A 19,083-nucleotide genomic window follows, 5' to 3' on the forward strand; every position below is an offset into this window, starting at 1 on the left:
AACATTCACTCTAGAAATCATGGTTTCCTTGACCCTCTCCTTCTTCGTCTTCATTTGCAGACCACAGCTGGCTTTCTGAGAGGCTGAGCTGAAAGTCCACGGCTCCTCACTCCTCTGACTTTTGAGACTCAACTCAGAAAAACTAGAATCTTAAAAGCATTAGATGTTATCCACATTCTAATGGCTGTCTTCATGGAAGTAACACTAGAGCAATATACCTCCTTACAGTAATCTACAGGCTCACAACTGAGAGAAAATCTACCACCTCAATGGCAGTACTGTGGCAAATCTAATGCTCTAAAAAACTATGAACCCCCAATAAAAGTGCTCAATCGGAGGAGGTTTAAATTTGGGCAACACTTAAACTGCATGTGCTGGCTTTTGGCAAAGGCTCTAAAATGTATAAAAATGATAAAACGCTCTTAGTGGGCACATTAAAAGGAGTATTTGCTGCTCCAGTTCCTGCAGTTACTTACAGGCTTGCTGTCTCAGATATAAGCACTCTATCTCACAAAACTGTGTTTTTCTTTTCTAAGGGATCACCAAGACATTTATGACATCTATTTACAAAATATTCAGCAATAGTATAATTTCTCGGTGACCTGGGAGGCAGGCCAGTAGTATATTAGATGCAATATTCAAAAGGAAAGGAATCCCCCTCATGTAATTTACAAACATTCAGTCCTTTCCTGGTTCTTACAAAGAACCAGAGGCTTGTCAGATGGTTAGCTCTAAGTGGAAACCCCACATGTTAATTAACATAAGCTACTTGCAACGCTGCAAGTGTTTCTCAGTTGTTAACAAGTTGAATCTTAATGCTCCAACGCATTTTATGCTCATGACTTCTCTCAGCCTTTGTCCATTTATGTGTAAAGATAAACACGGTGGCAACCAAAGTAGAAATGCAGGCACTCTAGATTCTGTGTGTGGTCTTGTGGGGCTTTTGTTGGTCTGCTTGCTTGCTTTTTTGTTTTATTAAAATCTGAATTTAGAGAGATGTCTTTTGGGGAACATGTAGCATTTTCAAGAAAATACTCTATCTGCTGACATTCTAAAGGCAAAGGCATTAAAAGCCTGACAGAGAAATGTTAAGTGTGTTGCCAAAATAAAGAAGCTGTGGCTACAGACCTTAAAATAGAAAGTTTCTTCCAATGACAAAGTGTTTCCATTCAAATAAGAACATCAACTCCAAACAGATTCAAGAATACAGTCTGTGCATTCCTGTCTGACAAGAGGTTCCCACAACCAATCCCAGGGCAGAGCAAAGACAATCTACCTTAGGAGGCTCCAGGTTTTACTGTGCTGACTGTCTGACCATGGGTGTGTCAGTTCCCCTTCTTGAGACCTTGGTTTTCTGCATGTAAAATCTCTAAGTGCCTTGCCAGCTTTAACTTGCTGGAGTGCCTGACCCTCCTAATAACAAACTCTTAAACACATTTAAGGAGCTTCAAAGCATGTCCCTCCCAGGTTCACACTATCTAGTCAATTTATAAGAAAGAAGAGACTGTGACATTTAACAAAGATGTTCTCTGGGGGAGGGAGAGGGAGTGCTCAACTCTTGTTCACCAATTTCAAGTTATCCTGAAAACTTTTTTGTACCAATTATAGATTGTTGAGTCCTACAAAGCACAGTATGCAATGTCACCGAGAGGGAACAGGGAGCCGTGGACACTGCTGCTGGGAGCCCGCCTGGCCCTCTCTGGACTGAAAGAGGGCTTCACCCTGGTAGTTGGCAGGGGTGCGGGGGGTACCAAACTCACCATGCCACTTGCCCTTATAAACAGTCCCAAAGGAGCCTGACCCAATCCGAGTGGACAGCATCACTTCACTGGCTTCTATCTCCCAGTAATAACTCGAATCTCTCTGTCCACGAGGCCTCTAAAGCAAGCACAGATCATTAATATATTTCATGAACAGTTAAAAGTCTGCTTAACAAGGGTGTCAAAGAAAGGATCAACCCAACTCCATCCATTCCCAGATCTTTTAAAAATACATATTAACTATAAGTCTACTTTTTGTCATTTGAGAAAATACTATTTTGGTTCCTGCCTTGCAACAAACCAGCAAGTTTTCCAGTGCAAGCATGCCAAAAACAGCATTGACATGTATAACGTATTCATTTAATGAGCGTTCCCCACCCCTAAAATGAACGGCATCCTCATTTCTGACCAGGCTTTTCTTGCTGAACCCTGACATGCAGGGGGTGCTGTGGGCACTCACAATTTTGTTCTTCTCCTGGGTGCTGGAGCTCGGCGCCCGCTCTCTCTGTGCCGGCGCAGGGGTTTTGGGCTGTGACCAGCCTGTCGGGCTCAGATTGTTGGGGCTGCTGGACAAGGCTGAAGGGGAGCCTTAACAGACAAGACAAACAGGATCCACTCATGGATAAGTCAACAGAAGACACAACAGCATAAAGAGAAACAGCCCATTACTATCTGCTAAATGACTTAAGCAAGTACCTGATTCACTGTGACTTCGAATTGCATCCTGAAACAGAAAAGGAAAGCTGGTCAATTTCTGCCCTAGAAAAGATGTTCTCTGGGGGAGGGAGAGGGAGGATAAGGATTTACAAGAGCAAAAGAGATTATAAAATCTCTAAATCACAAAAGGTCTAATTACATACACTAACTTTTCTTTGATCCAATTCATCAAATGTCTGTAGCCAGTATTATCATCATATATTAGGAGGACTGCTGCTAGTTTCTCATACATGACAGACATGACATTCTTTTTTCTCTGAAGAAAGCAATGCACACAGCAGACTGGTACTCTTTAAAGGAAGGCTAACCAAGTTACTATCAAGCTGAGAGGTTTCCAATGGTTGGGGATCTTGTTCCACTGAAGCTCAAAAAAATAATATTTTTTAGCAAGGGATTCAGTGCCCAGTTCACTCTTACTCCTCTAGGAGTTAGATCTGCGAAGAGGAAGCACCATGACTACATACTTGATCCAAGCCTAAAATCATGGAAAGCTGGAAGAACCGTAAATCCCCTAGTCTGAAACCTACATTTTACATGTAAGAAAACATATGTGAACAGGCAAAGGGACATGGCAAGGGTCACACAACCAGCAGGTGGCAGAAACAGAACGAAAAATAACCACCCAAGGACCTCAGCCAGGAGCTCATTCATCACAAAATGTTCCTCAGATCTTGTGGGTAAGCTCGGAAATGAGTTACATTCTACTCAGGTGAGAGGTCAAAGGTTACCCTTAGAATTTATTAGAAACTATTTAGTTGGAACAGTTTAAATCACAGGGCCCTCCCATGAGGCCTAAATCCCTTTTCTAAAAGGCTCACTTGGAGTACATAGGTAACAACAACATAAAACCACTTCACCCCATATCCTCGAAAAGGAGATTTTTCCTGAAGTCCTACTCTGTTCTCCTTGTGTAACCACAAGGTGCTTTTTTCACAGAATTATTACCAGAATGCTTGCACCCTGCAGTATCTTTACAAGAGATGAGAGAAATCACAGGCCAAGCCCCCCCACACTTTGGCAGCCCCATCTTCAGAGTTTACCAATAAAGCCTGGTTCTAGGGTTCCCCAAACTGGTCAGTCTTCAGAATTACGTGGAGAGGTGTGTAAGAACACAGATTCCCAAGCCCCTCCACCAGTAGAACTGATCTAAGAATGTCTGGGAGAAAAGGTGGGAAATCTAGGAATCTGCATGCTCTTAACAATGACAAAATGACTGCCAGGTGGACAATCCTTTGTCCAAAAATAACCTGAATAAAAAAAAAAAAAACAAAAATAACCTGAATTTCAGTAGAATATTTAGCAGCTGTAGTTTTCTTATTCAACTAATCTATTGTTTTCAATCAAAGCATGGCACAACGTATTTTTATTGACCAGAATTATATGCCCAGTGCATTAGGATTTTTTCTTAATGCCATAGTAATTTTCTTCCCTGTTTTTTCTGTGCTAATTTCTACAGCTGGATTGACATGTCATCTTGAGATCTAAATATTAAAGAGAACTAAGATGATTTATACAAAGCAAGAAAGTGTACTTTTAAAATGCTGAATCAAATTTTTAAAACACAGGAGTCAAAAATGTGCTCTGCTTCTGAAGTGCAGACAGGATCAAGCACAAGAGATGTGCCAGTTATTCTACAATTCAAAAATTTTCACTTTTAATGTTCCCCCTAACTCTGAGTGTTTATACAAGAACAGATTATATATCAGAAGAAAACTGGTATATTACTGTATCATTATTAAGGCTCATCACAATAAAATAGTAAGATTCATAGTCTGCATACACACAACCTCACAATAATCGTGTGATAACCTAAGTGCCCCTAAACGACCAATTTAGACCCCACATTCAAAGGACAAGTATGTCAGAAATGACTTGAGGTCTGAGTACTGTGAGTTGTGTCTGAGGTCACAGGTGGCCCTGAGGTTTTTCAAGGACCAATTCAGAATGCAGAGCACAGTTGTCTCTGATTCAAAAAAAAAAACCTCTTATCAAAGGAATTTCAGGGTATACCAACCAAACTGACACATTTTGTTGTAAACAGAATAGTGATGGTGTTCAGTAAGAAGTAAATAAACTAGCATTAGTCTCTGGTTGAAAATTATTAAAAAAAAAAAGAAAATTATTTTTAAAGAACAATTTTAATACCCTTAGACTCAAAATCCCACCTGAGAAACTGATTTCACCTATCAACAATACCACATACAGTATCTTTTTTAAACTCCTAAATATGCTGCTGCCAAAAGAGAAAACATGAAAGTAAGTCTGATGAGAAATATAAAATGCAGGGATTGTTTCATTTTTGATAGTCTACTGTCTGACAGTCTAAGAAATCCTGATAGTTTACAAGAAAGCAAAGGCATGAAGAAGAATACCTACTCTTCCCCTCACACAAAATCGTCTGGACCACGCCCTGGGAGAAGCATTCAGGCTGTTATTCTAGTCCAAAGCAATGAGAAACAAAGGAAGTATTTTAAGTGTATTCAGTTGTTAATAAAGATGAACCAGAAAGCAAACCAAACAAATAGAACATACCATAAAGAAAAGAAAAGAAAAAGCAGTTTGAAAACACTAGCTTTGGGCACTTTCATATATTCCTAAATACCTGCTTGTTAAAATCTTAGGACTCCACCCTTTTATTTCTAAATAAAATCACAAAGTCTTTCAGAGAGTTCATAGTCCTCTATCACTATTATTTTCTTTTCCCCGCTCCCCCTCCAAAAAAACACTACTCTTTATTGTAACTTATCCGCTAGTTCACTGAAATTCTCTTCCTATCTAACCTGGAAAGAATGAGCTCAAATGTTAACATCTCTTCAGGAAATTTCAGTTCTCCATTTGAATGATATACCAACAGGATCATTAAGCTAGTCTGAGGATACAGTGAATAAGAAATTCAGGAAGTCCAGGGGCCTGAGAAACTGCTGCAACATTCTTTACCAGGTTAGAAAACCAAAACTCTCTGACACAACTGTCAACCCACCCGAACGACTGACTGATGCTCTCCACCACCCCCAAGGGGCCCTTTTACCTCAATCATCCTGTTGTCCACAGGCAGAGTGGTGCTGACCATGTGGACGTTAGGTGTGGACGTCGACCTCTGCCTCTGGGAGAGCGAACCTTCAGAGGAGGGGCTGGAGGTGTTGAATGTGAAAGCGTGGGGTGTGGAGTATCTGTGCTGGGAACTAGGCAACAAGCAGAAAGAAAGTCCATGGTTGACACTCAGGCCTCTGGAATGGAAAGTCTTTCGACTACTTGCTTCATTAACATCCTGGGGCAAACCCTACTTACACTATGACCTTCGACAAAAGTATTCGTTTCTTTTGTCAATCTAAATATGCACCATTTAAATTTTTTCTTCTATTGAGGTGCCTCTGCATGCAAATTTTTAAGAAGGAAGTAATATATGCGCTCAGAATTCACGTACAAAGAAATGATACTTCAATAAATCACGTCTACAGAATACTCCAAAACTTTAGACCACCTCAACACTACCCTCTACAATTAAGCTAGCTGGAACTCTCCCAGGTTCATTTCGAGACTAAATGAGAAAAGCTGCAGGAAGGTCCCTGACACTCCTAGGCCTGCCCAGTGCGCCTGCCCACAGGCAGCACGTTCCTCATGGGCATCCCCTCCCCGCAAACAGCTCACAAAATCAATCACAGTGACTTCGGCTTTTAGATCTGAATACCTCTGACATTTATCACTGGCTTCTTTTACCCAATGACACTCTCCTACCAGCCAAACTGGGAACATGCATTCAGCATAACACTGTCATTATTTGTTCAAAAGATTACTCTGGGTTTTATTCAGACAGGTTAGCACCATGCATGAATTCAAGGGATGAAAGACTTTTTCTAAGAGAAATTGTTCTACGGCCTTGAAAAACTGCCTTTCCAGGCAATTCAACATGAATGGCCTCAGAGGCCTGGTTTTTTCTTCTATCTAAATATTCAGAGGCAAGTACAATTTTTCAGTCAGCCATGCTTTTAAATTACCAAGAAAAATAAAGGTCATACACTAATACATCCAAGTATCATTTCAATACAAATTCCTTACTCTAAGATATGCTGCCTTGAATAATTTCCATGTTAGTTTTACAAAGGCCATTAAATATTATATGACTACATATAAAGTGAAGTCAGATATTTTGGGCAAAGATGTAGAATTATTTTAGGTTCCAAATTCATGTGTAAAACTGAATGAGGCATGTGAACTCAACAAAACTCTGATTTTAAAGTTGCAAAACAGAATAAAGACAGATTATGTGCAAACTTACAGGCACATTAAAATGGATTATTTATATTAAAAATCTAATTAGATTTTTTCAAGATAGTTTATTAAACATCATGGTTTTAGCAATGCAAGGCCATAATAAGCATTTCAAAGTCAAGGGTTTTATTTTTATTGAATCACCGTGTATCATTTTGGGACCCTTTCCCTGAGGCTCACTGTATACTGACAAAGGCAAATCTCCAGGTCTTTAAAATGTAATGAATGGATAAAGAAGATGTGGTACATATATACAAGAGAATATTAGCCATAAAAGGAAAAAAACAGGGTCATATGTAGAGATGTGGATGGATCTAGAGTCTGTCATACAGAGTAAGTCAGAAAGAGAAAAACAAATGTCAAATACTGACGCATACATGTGAAATCTAGAACCACGGCTCCGAAGAACCTACTTGCAGGGCAGCACTAGAGACACAGACGCAGAGAAGAGACCTGTGGACACTGGGGGCAGGGGCGGGTGCGATGAACTGGGAGATGAGGACTGACGTGTACACACTAGCGTGTGTGAGACAGAGCGCTAGTGGGCCGCTCCCAGACAGCACAGAGCGCTCAGCTCAGCGGAATGGTGACCTAGAGGGAGGGATGGGAGAGCGAGCACAGAGGTCCAAGGGGGGGATACGTGTATTTATACAGCTGATTTACGTCACTGCAGAGGAGAAAGTAACACAACACTGTAAAGCAATTACATTCCAATAAAAAATACAAAAACAAAACACACAAATGCGATATAAGGAACATGCCAGGATACCAGGATTAATTGTATTCAGTCACTTTTCAGAATTTAAGAACTAAAGGACTACAAAGAGAAAGTTCTACACTTTGCTCTAACACCAATGTGGAGTTCCACAGAGGCCGCACGGAGTTTACATGGAAAGAGAAGGGAATCCAAGGGAACTCCAGTCCTCTGCGTCACACTTTCAATCCCATCTGCCCCAGCACAACTTCCCATAAGAAAAGCAGTAGGTGCAAAGTACCCAGGAGGTATCCGGGAAACAGACTCTCGCATCCGACGCATCGTCAAAGAAGGCAGCGCTGGGACCCCACCATCACCAACAGTGGAATTTGGGAACAATCTAAATGAAATCAGAGAAAGGCAGGTTTACAGACTTGTGGTAGTGATTTTACAGTCAGCCTGCTTGGCCTTCCAAACTCAGCTTCTCCTAGTCACATTTTCCTGGACCATTTTAGGCTACCCAGAGTAAGTTGTGTAAGTAGCTCAAGTCACGTCCAACTCTTTGTGACCCTACGGACTGTGGCCCGCCAGGCTCCTCTATCCCTGGAATTCTCCAGGCAACACTGGAGTGGGCAGCCATTCCCTTCTCTACAGATCAAACCCGGGTCTCCTGCAAATGGATTCTTCACCACTGGGCCGCCTGGGGAGCCCACTGATGGACTACCAAACTAAGTGACTGGGCTTAAATGACCACAGAAAGTGAACAACCTTGACCTGCCAGGGAACACAGAGTCTCTAGTGTGCATTTCTAGGAAATACTGGCCTAATGTCCAGCTACCTCAAAATAATGTTTTTTAAAAAATCTATACATAGTAGGCACTTTGCAACCTAAATCATATAGCTTTTCTAGAAACATTCTGTCTCGGAAATGCACAAATGGTAAGACTGAAGCATGAAGGACAGATCACCTTCAGCACCAAAAGTCATACACAGAGAAAAAGTGAACTCACATCAACTGGGCATCTTCCCACCATGAGATGAGCACTCAGTGCCTGGAAAGGTCACGCGTTATCACAGAGAAGGCTCACAAGAATGCTGCAGCCAGGGGAATGCCTCTTTTACAGACGAGTGAGCCGAGGTTCAGAAGTAATGACAGTTAGTTAATGATAACAGTGAGAGTCTGACCAGTGTCTGCTGGACTCCAAAGTCTGTGCTACTTACAAAGTTCTCTCTGCAGAAGAGACAAGTTCTCTCTGCAAAAGCTACGTGTGACTACCACGAAAGCGAAACAGATGCTCCCGTGGTGGCTTAATGAAAACATGCCCTTAATTTTTCTAGTGCCCTCAAAAAGAGGTAAAGTGCAACTCCGACGTTTCCTATCCCTGTTCACAGGTTTTAAGAGGTGCTCTGGAATACTTCTTTAAACCTTACTAAAAAAAAAAAAATTGTCTATATGGAATATATTTGAGTAACTGGCTTGTTGTCAGAGGGATATACGTGTTTATGGTTTACTGTAAAATCATTTGAAGACTAATGTGTTCCCTAGTTTGAGGTGAAGAAAACAGCAGCAGCCATACTCACCAGCCCTTCTCTTCAGAAGGTCTCCTCGGCGTTATTTAACACAATGCAGAGCAATGTCTCCTAGCAACCGAGTAAGAACCCTGGGGCTGCTCACGTCACCTGCTCCTGGTCTTACGGAGTCACAGTGTATCAATCTCTATTCAACAGTCCCCTCAGCTCGTTTTAGAAAGTTGTATACAAGCCACACTAAAACTTACTAATTTCAGAACTGTCATGTTTCTAAAGTAGATCATTTCCAGATCATGATAATTCACTTAGAAAGTCTAAAACCCAGACCTGTCAGTCAAATATACAATTTGCATCCTCCAAGGAGGTTTATACCTCCCTGTCCCCTTATATTCTTTGAAAAAAGAACAATGCCTTACAAGAGCTGTCTGATATTACTCCAGTCCACACACATAGTGGGTACTTTGGTGCTACAATGCTCGTGAAACTTGTAGCCACAAGTCTGACATCTAAATCCATTTAGCAAGAACTTCTGACAGATGTCACAGAAGGCAAGCTTCAGGAAGGTTTTCCGAGCCTGGAACAAGAACACAGGTGTGTAAATTATGCTGAATAAAAGACAAAATAATTTCCTCCTTGGCCCCCATGAGGTTTCATTACAATGGAGAATCCTACTTCCAACATTTGTAACAAAATTCATACACAGAAACTGAAGTACATCTGTGATCTAGTGAAACCTAAACTGCTTTACTGTAATCAACGGGATAGCTTTAAACAATCCAACAACATACATGCTTATTATCTCTGAGAAATTCCTACTGTGCCAGCCAAAGCACCCAACAGACCACAAAGAGAGAAGAGATCCGCCACTTACAAAGTTGTGTGTTGTGAGGGGAACATGATCCAGGAAATCCACTTGAAGTTCCTCTCCGATCAATGAGGCAGCATCAGTATTCCAATCTAACCGTGCTTTTTTACTAAAGAGGATTTTAAAAAGCATTACATGAAAGGGAAATATTTAAACGAGGTAAAAGAACTGAATACCCATAAATAATAAATGCCACTCAGCTCATGCCTCATAAACATAAAGCCTAAAGCCCCGCCCAACACTGGCCCTTCATTCACACAACAAATCCAGAGCAGGTTCCTACCTCCATCTTCAGAATGGGAGGACTGCGGCTCTAAGAAGGTGACTTGGCTCAAGGCTACACAGAGTTTAAGGGCCTACTGGAATCTAGGTCAGTCAGACTACAAATGGGTACTCTTAGAATAAAGTTTTCTTTAAACAATGCAATAAAACAATCTCATAATAAAGGAAATTTGCAATAAACTGGGTATCTTTAAACATAAGAATCCTATAAAAATCCTATAAAACGGGTTAAAAATATTGCAAGAGTAGCAAAATTTAATCTTCACTAGCCTACTTCATTCTTGAAAATAAATAAGTGGAAAGGAATCACAAATGAAATGCACTTTTTCTATTAATAATGGTCTCAACTCTGTAGAACTGTTTATAGTCTATAAACTGAGGAAAGACTTAAGTGTCTTAATATTTACTCTGAAACTATTCTTCTGTGCCTACACGAGACATAAAAGCAGGTACATATAAGTAAAAATGAATGCCCAACTCCTTTCCTGTGTCCTATGCAGTCCACCCGGCCCATCTTCTGAAGGAAGAAGACCCTCGGACAGGGAGAGAACACTGCATACACAACACCATTCAAACTTCTGCCCTTTACCTACAAGAAGCCTTCAGAGCCATTTCTCTAATTACCTAACAGGAAACAATCCATTCCTTAATTCCCTGAACAGGGTACAGGAAACCCAACATGACTCTAAGTCCCGTTTCACCCTAGTGGAGAAGGTGAGGGTGAGTCCTGTTTTCTGATCAGCCCTCAGGTGCCCTCCACCCAAGGGAGAACTGAGGATGGCTCCAAACAAACGCGCCTGGACGAGCGGGGATCAGGTCCCCCACCCCCACCCCGTCTCAGCCCCTCAGCCTCTAAGGAGCTCTATGCACGAGCTTGGAGACCAACCCGCAATTGTACCCAGACAGAGCTGGCATCTGCTTCAAAGATTTGCACTTCAGCAAAAAGCCTCCGAAGCTGAAAGGAGCATCATCAACAGATGACTTTATGCTCACCCTTCTGAGCAGATTCATTCCCTAGGCTCCTCTCTCAAACTAGGGAGTCCCTTGAAAAATAAAACATGCAAGCAAAAAAAGAAGGGAAAGTTAAGGTATCATCCCAGAATTCTGGGGGGACAGTAACCGGTAACGGATGGTCACAGACAGCTCTGATGCTTCAGGGTATTTATTATTATTACTCTTAGACTGTGAAGTGATGTCTCTATCTTTCCATCATCATTAGAAATAGGATGTCCTATGGATCGTCCCTGAAGCAAATTCTCCTGCATCTTTTAGCCCTGTGTCTGTCAAACTGCTGGGATTCAGTAAAACTGAATAAAAATGAGTGAATTGTCAAAGTTTATCTCTTACAGACAACATTCTTTAACTATAAATAATAAGGCAAACACTTTCTAAGTACCCATTCTGTAAACTGCCTTAGAGCAAACACAAAAGCCTTGCTCTCAAGAAACATACCATCTGACATTACTGCTTCCTTCTGTGGAAACGGTATCCAGCACCTAATATGTATTTTATTTTCCAATGTAATATTTAAGCAAAATCTTCAAGTTCTTGGTATCTTACTTTTCTAAGCTGTCTCTTTACAAACAAGATATTCAAATATTCACTATTGAATAGGTAGCAAGTACTTTTTTTTGTTTGATGGAAACAGTTACTATCTGAAGCTAGGAGATCCTTACTAGTATGAAGGAAGACCTGGCTGACTTTCAAGTTCTTACCCCTTGTGTTCGTGGAGAAGTCTGAACACTGCACAGCACTCTGGTTGCAGACCCCTCACCTTGAGAGCTTTCATAAGGCAGTCATGCAAGCTCATTCCATTCCGCACATTGACCTACAAACAAAGGACCACCATTAGAACAAACACAGGCTGTGCAAGCACACTCCTTGGAAAGTGAGCACAAAATAAAGGCATCGGTCTGTAAAGGTGTATGCAGAAAATGTATGACAGCATTGCTCGGACAGCTGACCCTTGAACAACATGGCTCCAAACTGCACAGGTCCATTTACACGTGGACTTTTTTTCAGTAATAAATAATACAGTACTACATGAGTCGCGGTTGTTTGATCCAAAGGCTACGGAACAGGAAATACAGAGCAACAGACCCAGGGGCTGACTATAAATTATATCTGAATTCTCAGTTGCACACAGGGAGGGCACCCACAAGCCTCAAGTTGTTCAAGAGTCATCTATAATGGCAAATACATACACAGAGAAGACAACCAGAATGCCTAGCAATAGGTGAGTGCTGGAATAAAGCATTGAACATCAGCGTGTGTCCCACTGCGCTGTTACTACATTACTTCTAACGACCTGTCAGAAGGGGGTCATCTTAATTGGGGGAAAACATTTTTCAGAATAAAACAAAGAGTAATATTAGATGCAAAAGATTAGATATGACAAGAGTGCCTGAAGAACTATGGACAGAAGTTCGTAACGCTGTACATGAGGCAGTGACCAAAACCATCCCAAAGAAAAAGAAATGCAAGAAGGCGAAGTGGCTGTCTGAGGAAGCTTTACAAATAGCTGAGAAAAGAAGAGATGCAGAAGAGAAAGGGGAAGATATACCCAACTGGATGCAGAGTTTCAGAGAACAGCAGAGAGAGATAAAAAGGCCTTAAGTGAACAGTGCAAAGAAACAGAGGAAAACAGCAGAATGGAAAAGACTAGAAATCTCTTCAAGAAAACTGGAGATATCAAGGAAACATTTCACAAAAGGATTGGCAAGATAAAGGACAGAACAGGTAAGGACCTGACAGAAGCAGATGAGATCAAGAAGTGACAAGAATACACAGAACTATTAAAAAAAAAAAAAAAAGGTCTTAACGACCCAGATAATCGTGATGGTCTGGTCACTCGCCTAAAGCCAGATATCCTGGAATGTAAAGTGAAGGGAGACTTAGACAGCATTACTACCAACAAGGCTAGTTGGAGGTGATGGAATTCAGCATAGCTATTAAAATCTTAAAAGGGGGACATCCCTGGTGGTCCAGTGGTCAGGACTCTCCATCTCAGGACTCTCCACTTCCACCAAAAGGACCACAGGTTGGATCCCTGGTCAAGGAACTAGGAACTAAGATCCCACACGCCACATGGTGTGGCCAAAAAATAAATAAAATCCAAAACACGATGCTGTTAAAGTGCTGCACTCAATATGTCAGCAAATTTGGAAAACTCAGCAGTGGCTACAGGACTGGAAAAGGTCAGTCTTCATCTGGAAAAGGTCAGTTTTCATTCCAATACTAAAGAAGGGCAATGTTAAAGAATGTTCAAACTATCATACAACTACACTCATTTCACATGCTAGCAAAGTTATGCTCAAAATCCTTCAAGTTAGGCTTCAACAATACATGAACCAAGAACTTTCAGATGTACAAGCTGAGTTCAGAGAAGGCAGAGGAACCAGAGATCAAACTGACAATATTCTCTGGATTACAGAGAAAGCACAGGAATTCCAGAAAAACACCTACTTCTGCTTCACTGGCTATGCGAAAGACTTTGGGTGGATCACAACGAACTACGGAAAATTCTTTAAGAGACGGGAATACCAGACCACTTTACTTGTCTCCTGCGAAAACTATATGCAGGTCAAGAAGTAACAGTTAGAACAGGACATGGAACAATAGACTGGTTCCAAATTGGGAAAGAAGTACATCAAGCCTGTATATTGTCACCCTGCTTAACTTACATGCAGAGTACATCATGTGAAATGCTGGGCTGCATGAACCACAAGCTGGAATCAAGAGTGCTGGGAGAAATATCAATAACCTCAGATACGTAGATGATACCACACTAACGGCAGAAAGTGAAGAGGAACTAGAGTCTCTTGATGAGGCTGAAAGAGAGTGAAAAAGCTGGCTTGACACTCAACATTCAAAAAACAAAGATCATGGCATCCAGTCTCATCACTTCATTGCTAATACAAGGGGGAAAAGTGGAAACAATGGCAGATTTTATTTTCTTGGGCTCCAAAATCACTGCAGACAGTGACTGCAGTCATGAAATTAAAAGATGCTTGCTCCTTTGGAAGGAAAGCTATGACAAATCTAGACAGTGCATTAAAAAGCTGAAACATCACTTTACCAATAAAGGTCCGAATAGTCAAAGCTATGGTTTTTCCTGGAGTCATGTAGGTATGAGAGTTGGACCATAAAGAAGGCTGGGTGCTGAAGAATTGACGCTTTTGAATTGTGGTGCTAGAGAAGACTCTTGAGGGTACCTTGGCTGCAAGGAGATCGAACCAATCAATTCTAAAGGAAATCAGCTCCCAGTAATCAGTGGAAAGACTGAAGCTCCAGTACTCTGGCCATCTGCTGCATAGAGTCAACTCACTGGAAAAGACCCTGATGCTGGGAAAGATTGAAAGCAAAAGGAGAAGGGAGAGACAGAGGATGAAATGTTTAGATAACATCTCCAACTCAATGGACATTTGAACAAGCTCCGGGATATAATGAAGCACAGGGGAGCCTGGTGTACTGCAGTCCATGGAGCTGCACAGAGTCACAGATGACTTAGCAACTGAACAATGACAAGAAGATGATTTAAAGGGCGGGGAACCTATATATGTTTATACATGTCATATGCATGTGAAAAAGTAGCTCTTACCCCTAAGAGAAAGTGGTTTCTTCTTGTTTAGTCACTAAGTTGGCTCTGACTCTTTTTGACTCTATGGACTGTAGCCCACCAGGCTACATGGGATTTCCAAGGCAAGAATACTGGAGTGGGTAACCATTTCCTTCTCCAGAGGATCTTCCCGTCCCAGAAATCAAACCCCATCTCCTGCATTGGCAAACAGATTCTTTAACACTGACCCACCAGGGAAGCCCCAAGAGACAGTAGTTGGGAGAGAGAATATGATCAACTTTCCCTTTCTATCTGTATGCAGGTCAGGAAGCAACAGTTAGAACTGGACATGGAACAACAGACTGGTTCCAAATAGGAAAAGGATACGTCAAGGCTGTATATTGTCACCCTGCTTATTTAACTTATATGCAGAGTACATTATGAGAAACGCTGGGCTGGAGGAAGCACAAGCTGGAATCAAGACTGCCAGGAGAAATACCAATAACCTCAGAGATGCAGATGATACCACCCTTATGGCAGAAAGTGAAGAAGAACTAAAGAGCCTCTTGATGAAACTGAAAGAAGAGAGTGAAAAAGTTGGCTTAAAGCTCAACATTCAGAAAGCTAAGATCATGGCATCTGGTCCCATCACCTCATGGGAAATAGATGGCTAAACAGTGGAAACAGTGGCTGACTTTATTTTTCTGGGCTCCAAAATCACTGCTGATGGTGACTGCAGCCATGAAATTAAAAGACGCTTACTCTTTGGAAGGTAAGTTATGACCAACCTAGACAGCATATTAAAAAGCAGAGACATTACTTTGTCAACAAAGGTCCATCTAGTCAAGGCTATGGTTTTTCCAGTGGTCACGTATGGATGGGAGAGTTGGACTATAAAGAAAGCTGAGTGCCGAAGAACTGATGCTTTTGAACTGTGGTATTAGAGAAGCCTCCTGAGAGTCCCTTGGACTGCAAGGAGATCCAACCAGTCCATCCTAAAGGAGATCAGTCCTGGGTGTTCATAAGAAGGACTGATGTTGAAGCTGAAACTCCAATACTTTGGCCACCTGATGCAAAGAGCTGACTAATTTGAAAAGACCCTGATGCAGGGAAAGATTGAGGGCAGGAGGAGAAGGGGACGACAGAGGATGAGATGGCTGGATGGCATCACCGACTCAATGGGAATGAGTTTGGGTAAAGTCCGGGAGTTGGTGATGGACAGGGAGGCCTGGCGTGCTGCGGTTCAGGGGGTCGCACGACTGAGCGGCTGAACTGACTGAAGGTGTCTGACTCAATGAAATATTCATGCAAACATAAATATCCACCAGAAATAAAAATCAACTAATCCAATCTGTAACATGAGTTCTTTGGATCAAAAATTTGTATTTCAACTTATTTTCAACAAAATGGTTCATCTTCCTAACCAAAAAGCCATCTCACATACACTGCACAGTAGAGGGGGGCAAGCAGGAAGTAGAAGAAATAAAGTCTCTGCCCTGCTGGCAGGGCAAACAGCACTGCTGGTTTAAATAAGTGTGCACACCCAGCCAGGTAGTCTCAGCTGTACAGACACCTTCATACCCCCACGTACCCAGTCCTCAGGAGCTCAGCAGGCACTTCAGAGCCTAAGAGAAAGTGTGAGCAACCAGCATGCTAATACCAGCAGCTATATAAACATTTCAACTAAGATTTTAAGCATTCCAGTAAGAGCCCCACACAGTGCTTTTAAAGCCAATAAACTTTATCAAAAGTAAGGCAACTAGACTCAGAATGGGCAGCAGGGTGAGCAGAATGAGATTTGCAGTGCTTGCAAACTGCCCACAATGGAGTCCTTCTGCTGCAAATGTGACTGCTGACAGAAGCCAATCCAGCCCCTTTCCAGAGAGAGGTAAGTGATTTTTTATTTTAGAAGTTTAGAATATTTTCAACTGTTCATCTTCAATGTTTCACAACAGTTTATTGTTAAGGTTTCTTGAAGTAGTGATACCCTTAGAAATATCCCACCAACTTCCAGCTTTTCAGAAACAAAACAACTCAGTAAAGGGAGAGACTGATCTGAACTGTGCGGACATCAAGAATGAGGACAATGAAAAGTAATAAACACTCACGCAGTAAGAGAGCCAGGACCTGTGTCAAATACTGTGCAGTAGTACTTTGAAAACTGAAAAGTGATATCTGTGATATTTAATCTTCATTAGAAGCCAGAGCTCCAAGAGCGAGACAGTTCTTTAAATATCCTCTAATCCAGCGGGGTTCCCAAACGTGGCTGGTATCAGAGTCACCCGAGGAGCCTGGGAAAATGTATTTTCCCAGCCTGCCCCCTCTAACACACTCATCTGATTCAGTTCATCCTGAATGAAGCTCAGGAATCTGCAGCTTACACTGCTTCTGAGGTGATTCCAATGGTAATTAAAGAGCCTGAGCTCTGATCCAATCACTCATCTAATAAAAAGCATCAGCAGTAAGTCAGAGACACATGTTTACAAAACAAATGACAAGAAAAACTCAAAAACCAAGCAACTACTAATTATTCTAAAAGTTACTTATCAGATATACACCCTGTCACTCTTCTCTCTGTATCCCATGGATACATGCTGTGATCAGTTATGGCCTGACTAAGCTCTGGAGCCCACTACTAAGTGATTACGGCAGTCATCCTGGGCTCCAGCAGTGAAGCAAGCTGGGGATGACTACAAACAGCTGCCTGACCGAGCCGGCCCGCACATGACGCCTTCCTCCTCCAAGTACCCCTGGAGCTGGGTACCCTGGTACCAGCACGTTCGGGAACCCCGCTGGATTAGAGGATATGTAAAGAACTGTCTCGCTCTTGGAGCTCTGGCTTCTAATGAAGATTAAATATCACAGATACCACTTCTCCGTTTTCAAAGTACTACTGCACAGTATTTGACACAGGTCTTGGCTCTTTTAGTGTGTGGATGTTTCTATCAGAGGCACATAGTCCAGCTCTGGTCAAAGAAGCAAGAGAAACTAACTCTCCCTGCTGGAACCCTCTCAAAAGCTGCTGCAGGTGTCCCACTTTTCCAATCAGCGCCCCAGCCGCCAGCCGCGCTCCACTGAAGGCTGTCAAGGATGCACTGATGCAGAAAACACTCAGGAGCTAGCATGCTGCCGCCAAGTCGTTCCAGTCGTGTCCAACTCTGTGCGGCCCCACAGACAGCAGCCCACCAGGCTCCTCTGTCCCTGGGAGTCTCCAGGCAAGAATACTGGAGTGGGTTGTCATTTCCTCCTCCAGAAATTATCATAACTAGTCACTGTAGCTAGCATAAGCCTCATTTCATAAAGGTCAGGAACAGAGGTTCAAAATATTATGTAACTTGTCATGATACAGCTTATAAAAGGCAATAAAGGGATTTAAATTTGGGCCTCGTTGTCTTAAAGGCCTATACACTTAACTATTGTGCCAAACTAAGGTCCCCCATCTGCAGGCAAACGGGTAGACGGGGGTGGAGAAGACAGGGGCAGGAATGCCCAGAAGCAGCACCAGAGGGTCTTCAGCTCCCCAACACATTCACCCTTCCCACTTTCTTAAGGTCAGAAAATTAATGAGAAAACTCACTTTGCAAACAAAAGATTACTGCTGAAATAAGGAGATTATTATTATTATTTATTTTGCCAGTCATTAAAGTTTCATTTCCAGGAAAAGGAACAAAAATAAATTTATTCAAACTTTAAATGCCTTTGAGTTTTGCCTTCAGCTTAAAAATGTACCTTAATGTACAACACTGTAACTGGGAGGCTCTTTAGGTTTCACAAAAGTTAAAGGAAGTTTTAGTAAAGAGGAGAGAGTGGAACTGTTAGAAAGAAAACTCTGGACTGCACTTTCCAACCTGGGAACTTTTCCTCACCTAGGTACACAGAATAAACACAGGTGCCGATTTTACACAAAGAACAGAGGGTGGGAAAGGATGACGCCTGGACGTTTTGAACGAAGGTTCTCTCGGACCGTATGGGTGTGTGACAATCACCCACCAAGCACAATTAGCACAGCTTCACTTTTCAGTTTCAACCAGGTGGTGTTCCGCGCCCCCTCCCAGAATGGGAGGAAGCTTTTTGAGCAGTGATTTCTTAGAAAAGTTGAGATTTTGTGTCAGAAGCTACACAGGAATAACTGGCTAGTCCAGGGCCTTGGAAAAAAGCTTGGTTTCTAGGCTACCTCCAGCTTTGCCCCCGAACCTAGGAAATGTACTAAAATAATTTTTTCCAGGTAATTTTATTTTCTTCTGTATACTTGACTGTAATATCAAAAAAATTTAAATGAACAGTTTGCTTTAATACACTGAACAAAGTTTGTAATTAGGCAGAAATGTCTACGCAAATTTTTTAAAGAACCCTTTGAAATATATCCCCACTAAGAATGTACTATATTCACCTGACACCAGTCAGAATG

General features: G+C 41.9%; 1 protein-coding gene across 3 annotated transcripts in view; it reads right to left on the minus strand.

Moving 5' to 3' along the window:
- Positions 1-19,083, minus strand: part of RAF1 (Raf-1 proto-oncogene, serine/threonine kinase) — a 71,484-nt gene that overhangs the window by 8,669 nt on the left and 43,732 nt on the right. For 2 of the 3 annotated variants that reach the window (XM_043443368.1, XM_043443367.1), the window contains 9 exons: positions 11,833-11,945; positions 9,842-9,944; positions 9,387-9,544; positions 7,742-7,840; positions 5,506-5,659; positions 4,854-4,913; positions 2,457-2,484; positions 2,221-2,348; positions 1,761-1,878 (listed from right to left, as the gene is read on the minus strand). In XM_043443368.1, coding sequence (XP_043299303.1) covers positions 1,761-1,878; positions 2,221-2,348; positions 2,457-2,484; positions 4,854-4,913; positions 5,506-5,659; positions 7,742-7,840; positions 9,387-9,544; positions 9,842-9,944; positions 11,833-11,945 — 961 coding nt within the window. The remainder of the gene's footprint in view (positions 1-1,760; positions 1,879-2,220; positions 2,349-2,456; positions 2,485-4,853; positions 4,914-5,505; positions 5,660-7,741; positions 7,841-9,386; positions 9,545-9,841; positions 9,945-11,832; positions 11,946-19,083) is intronic. The other variant, XM_043443369.1, reaches the window with a different exon arrangement.

This window comes from Cervus canadensis, chromosome 22 (assembly GCF_019320065.1).
Source record: "Cervus canadensis isolate Bull #8, Minnesota chromosome 22, ASM1932006v1, whole genome shotgun sequence".
Classification (NCBI taxonomy): domain Eukaryota; kingdom Metazoa; phylum Chordata; class Mammalia; order Artiodactyla; family Cervidae; genus Cervus; species Cervus canadensis.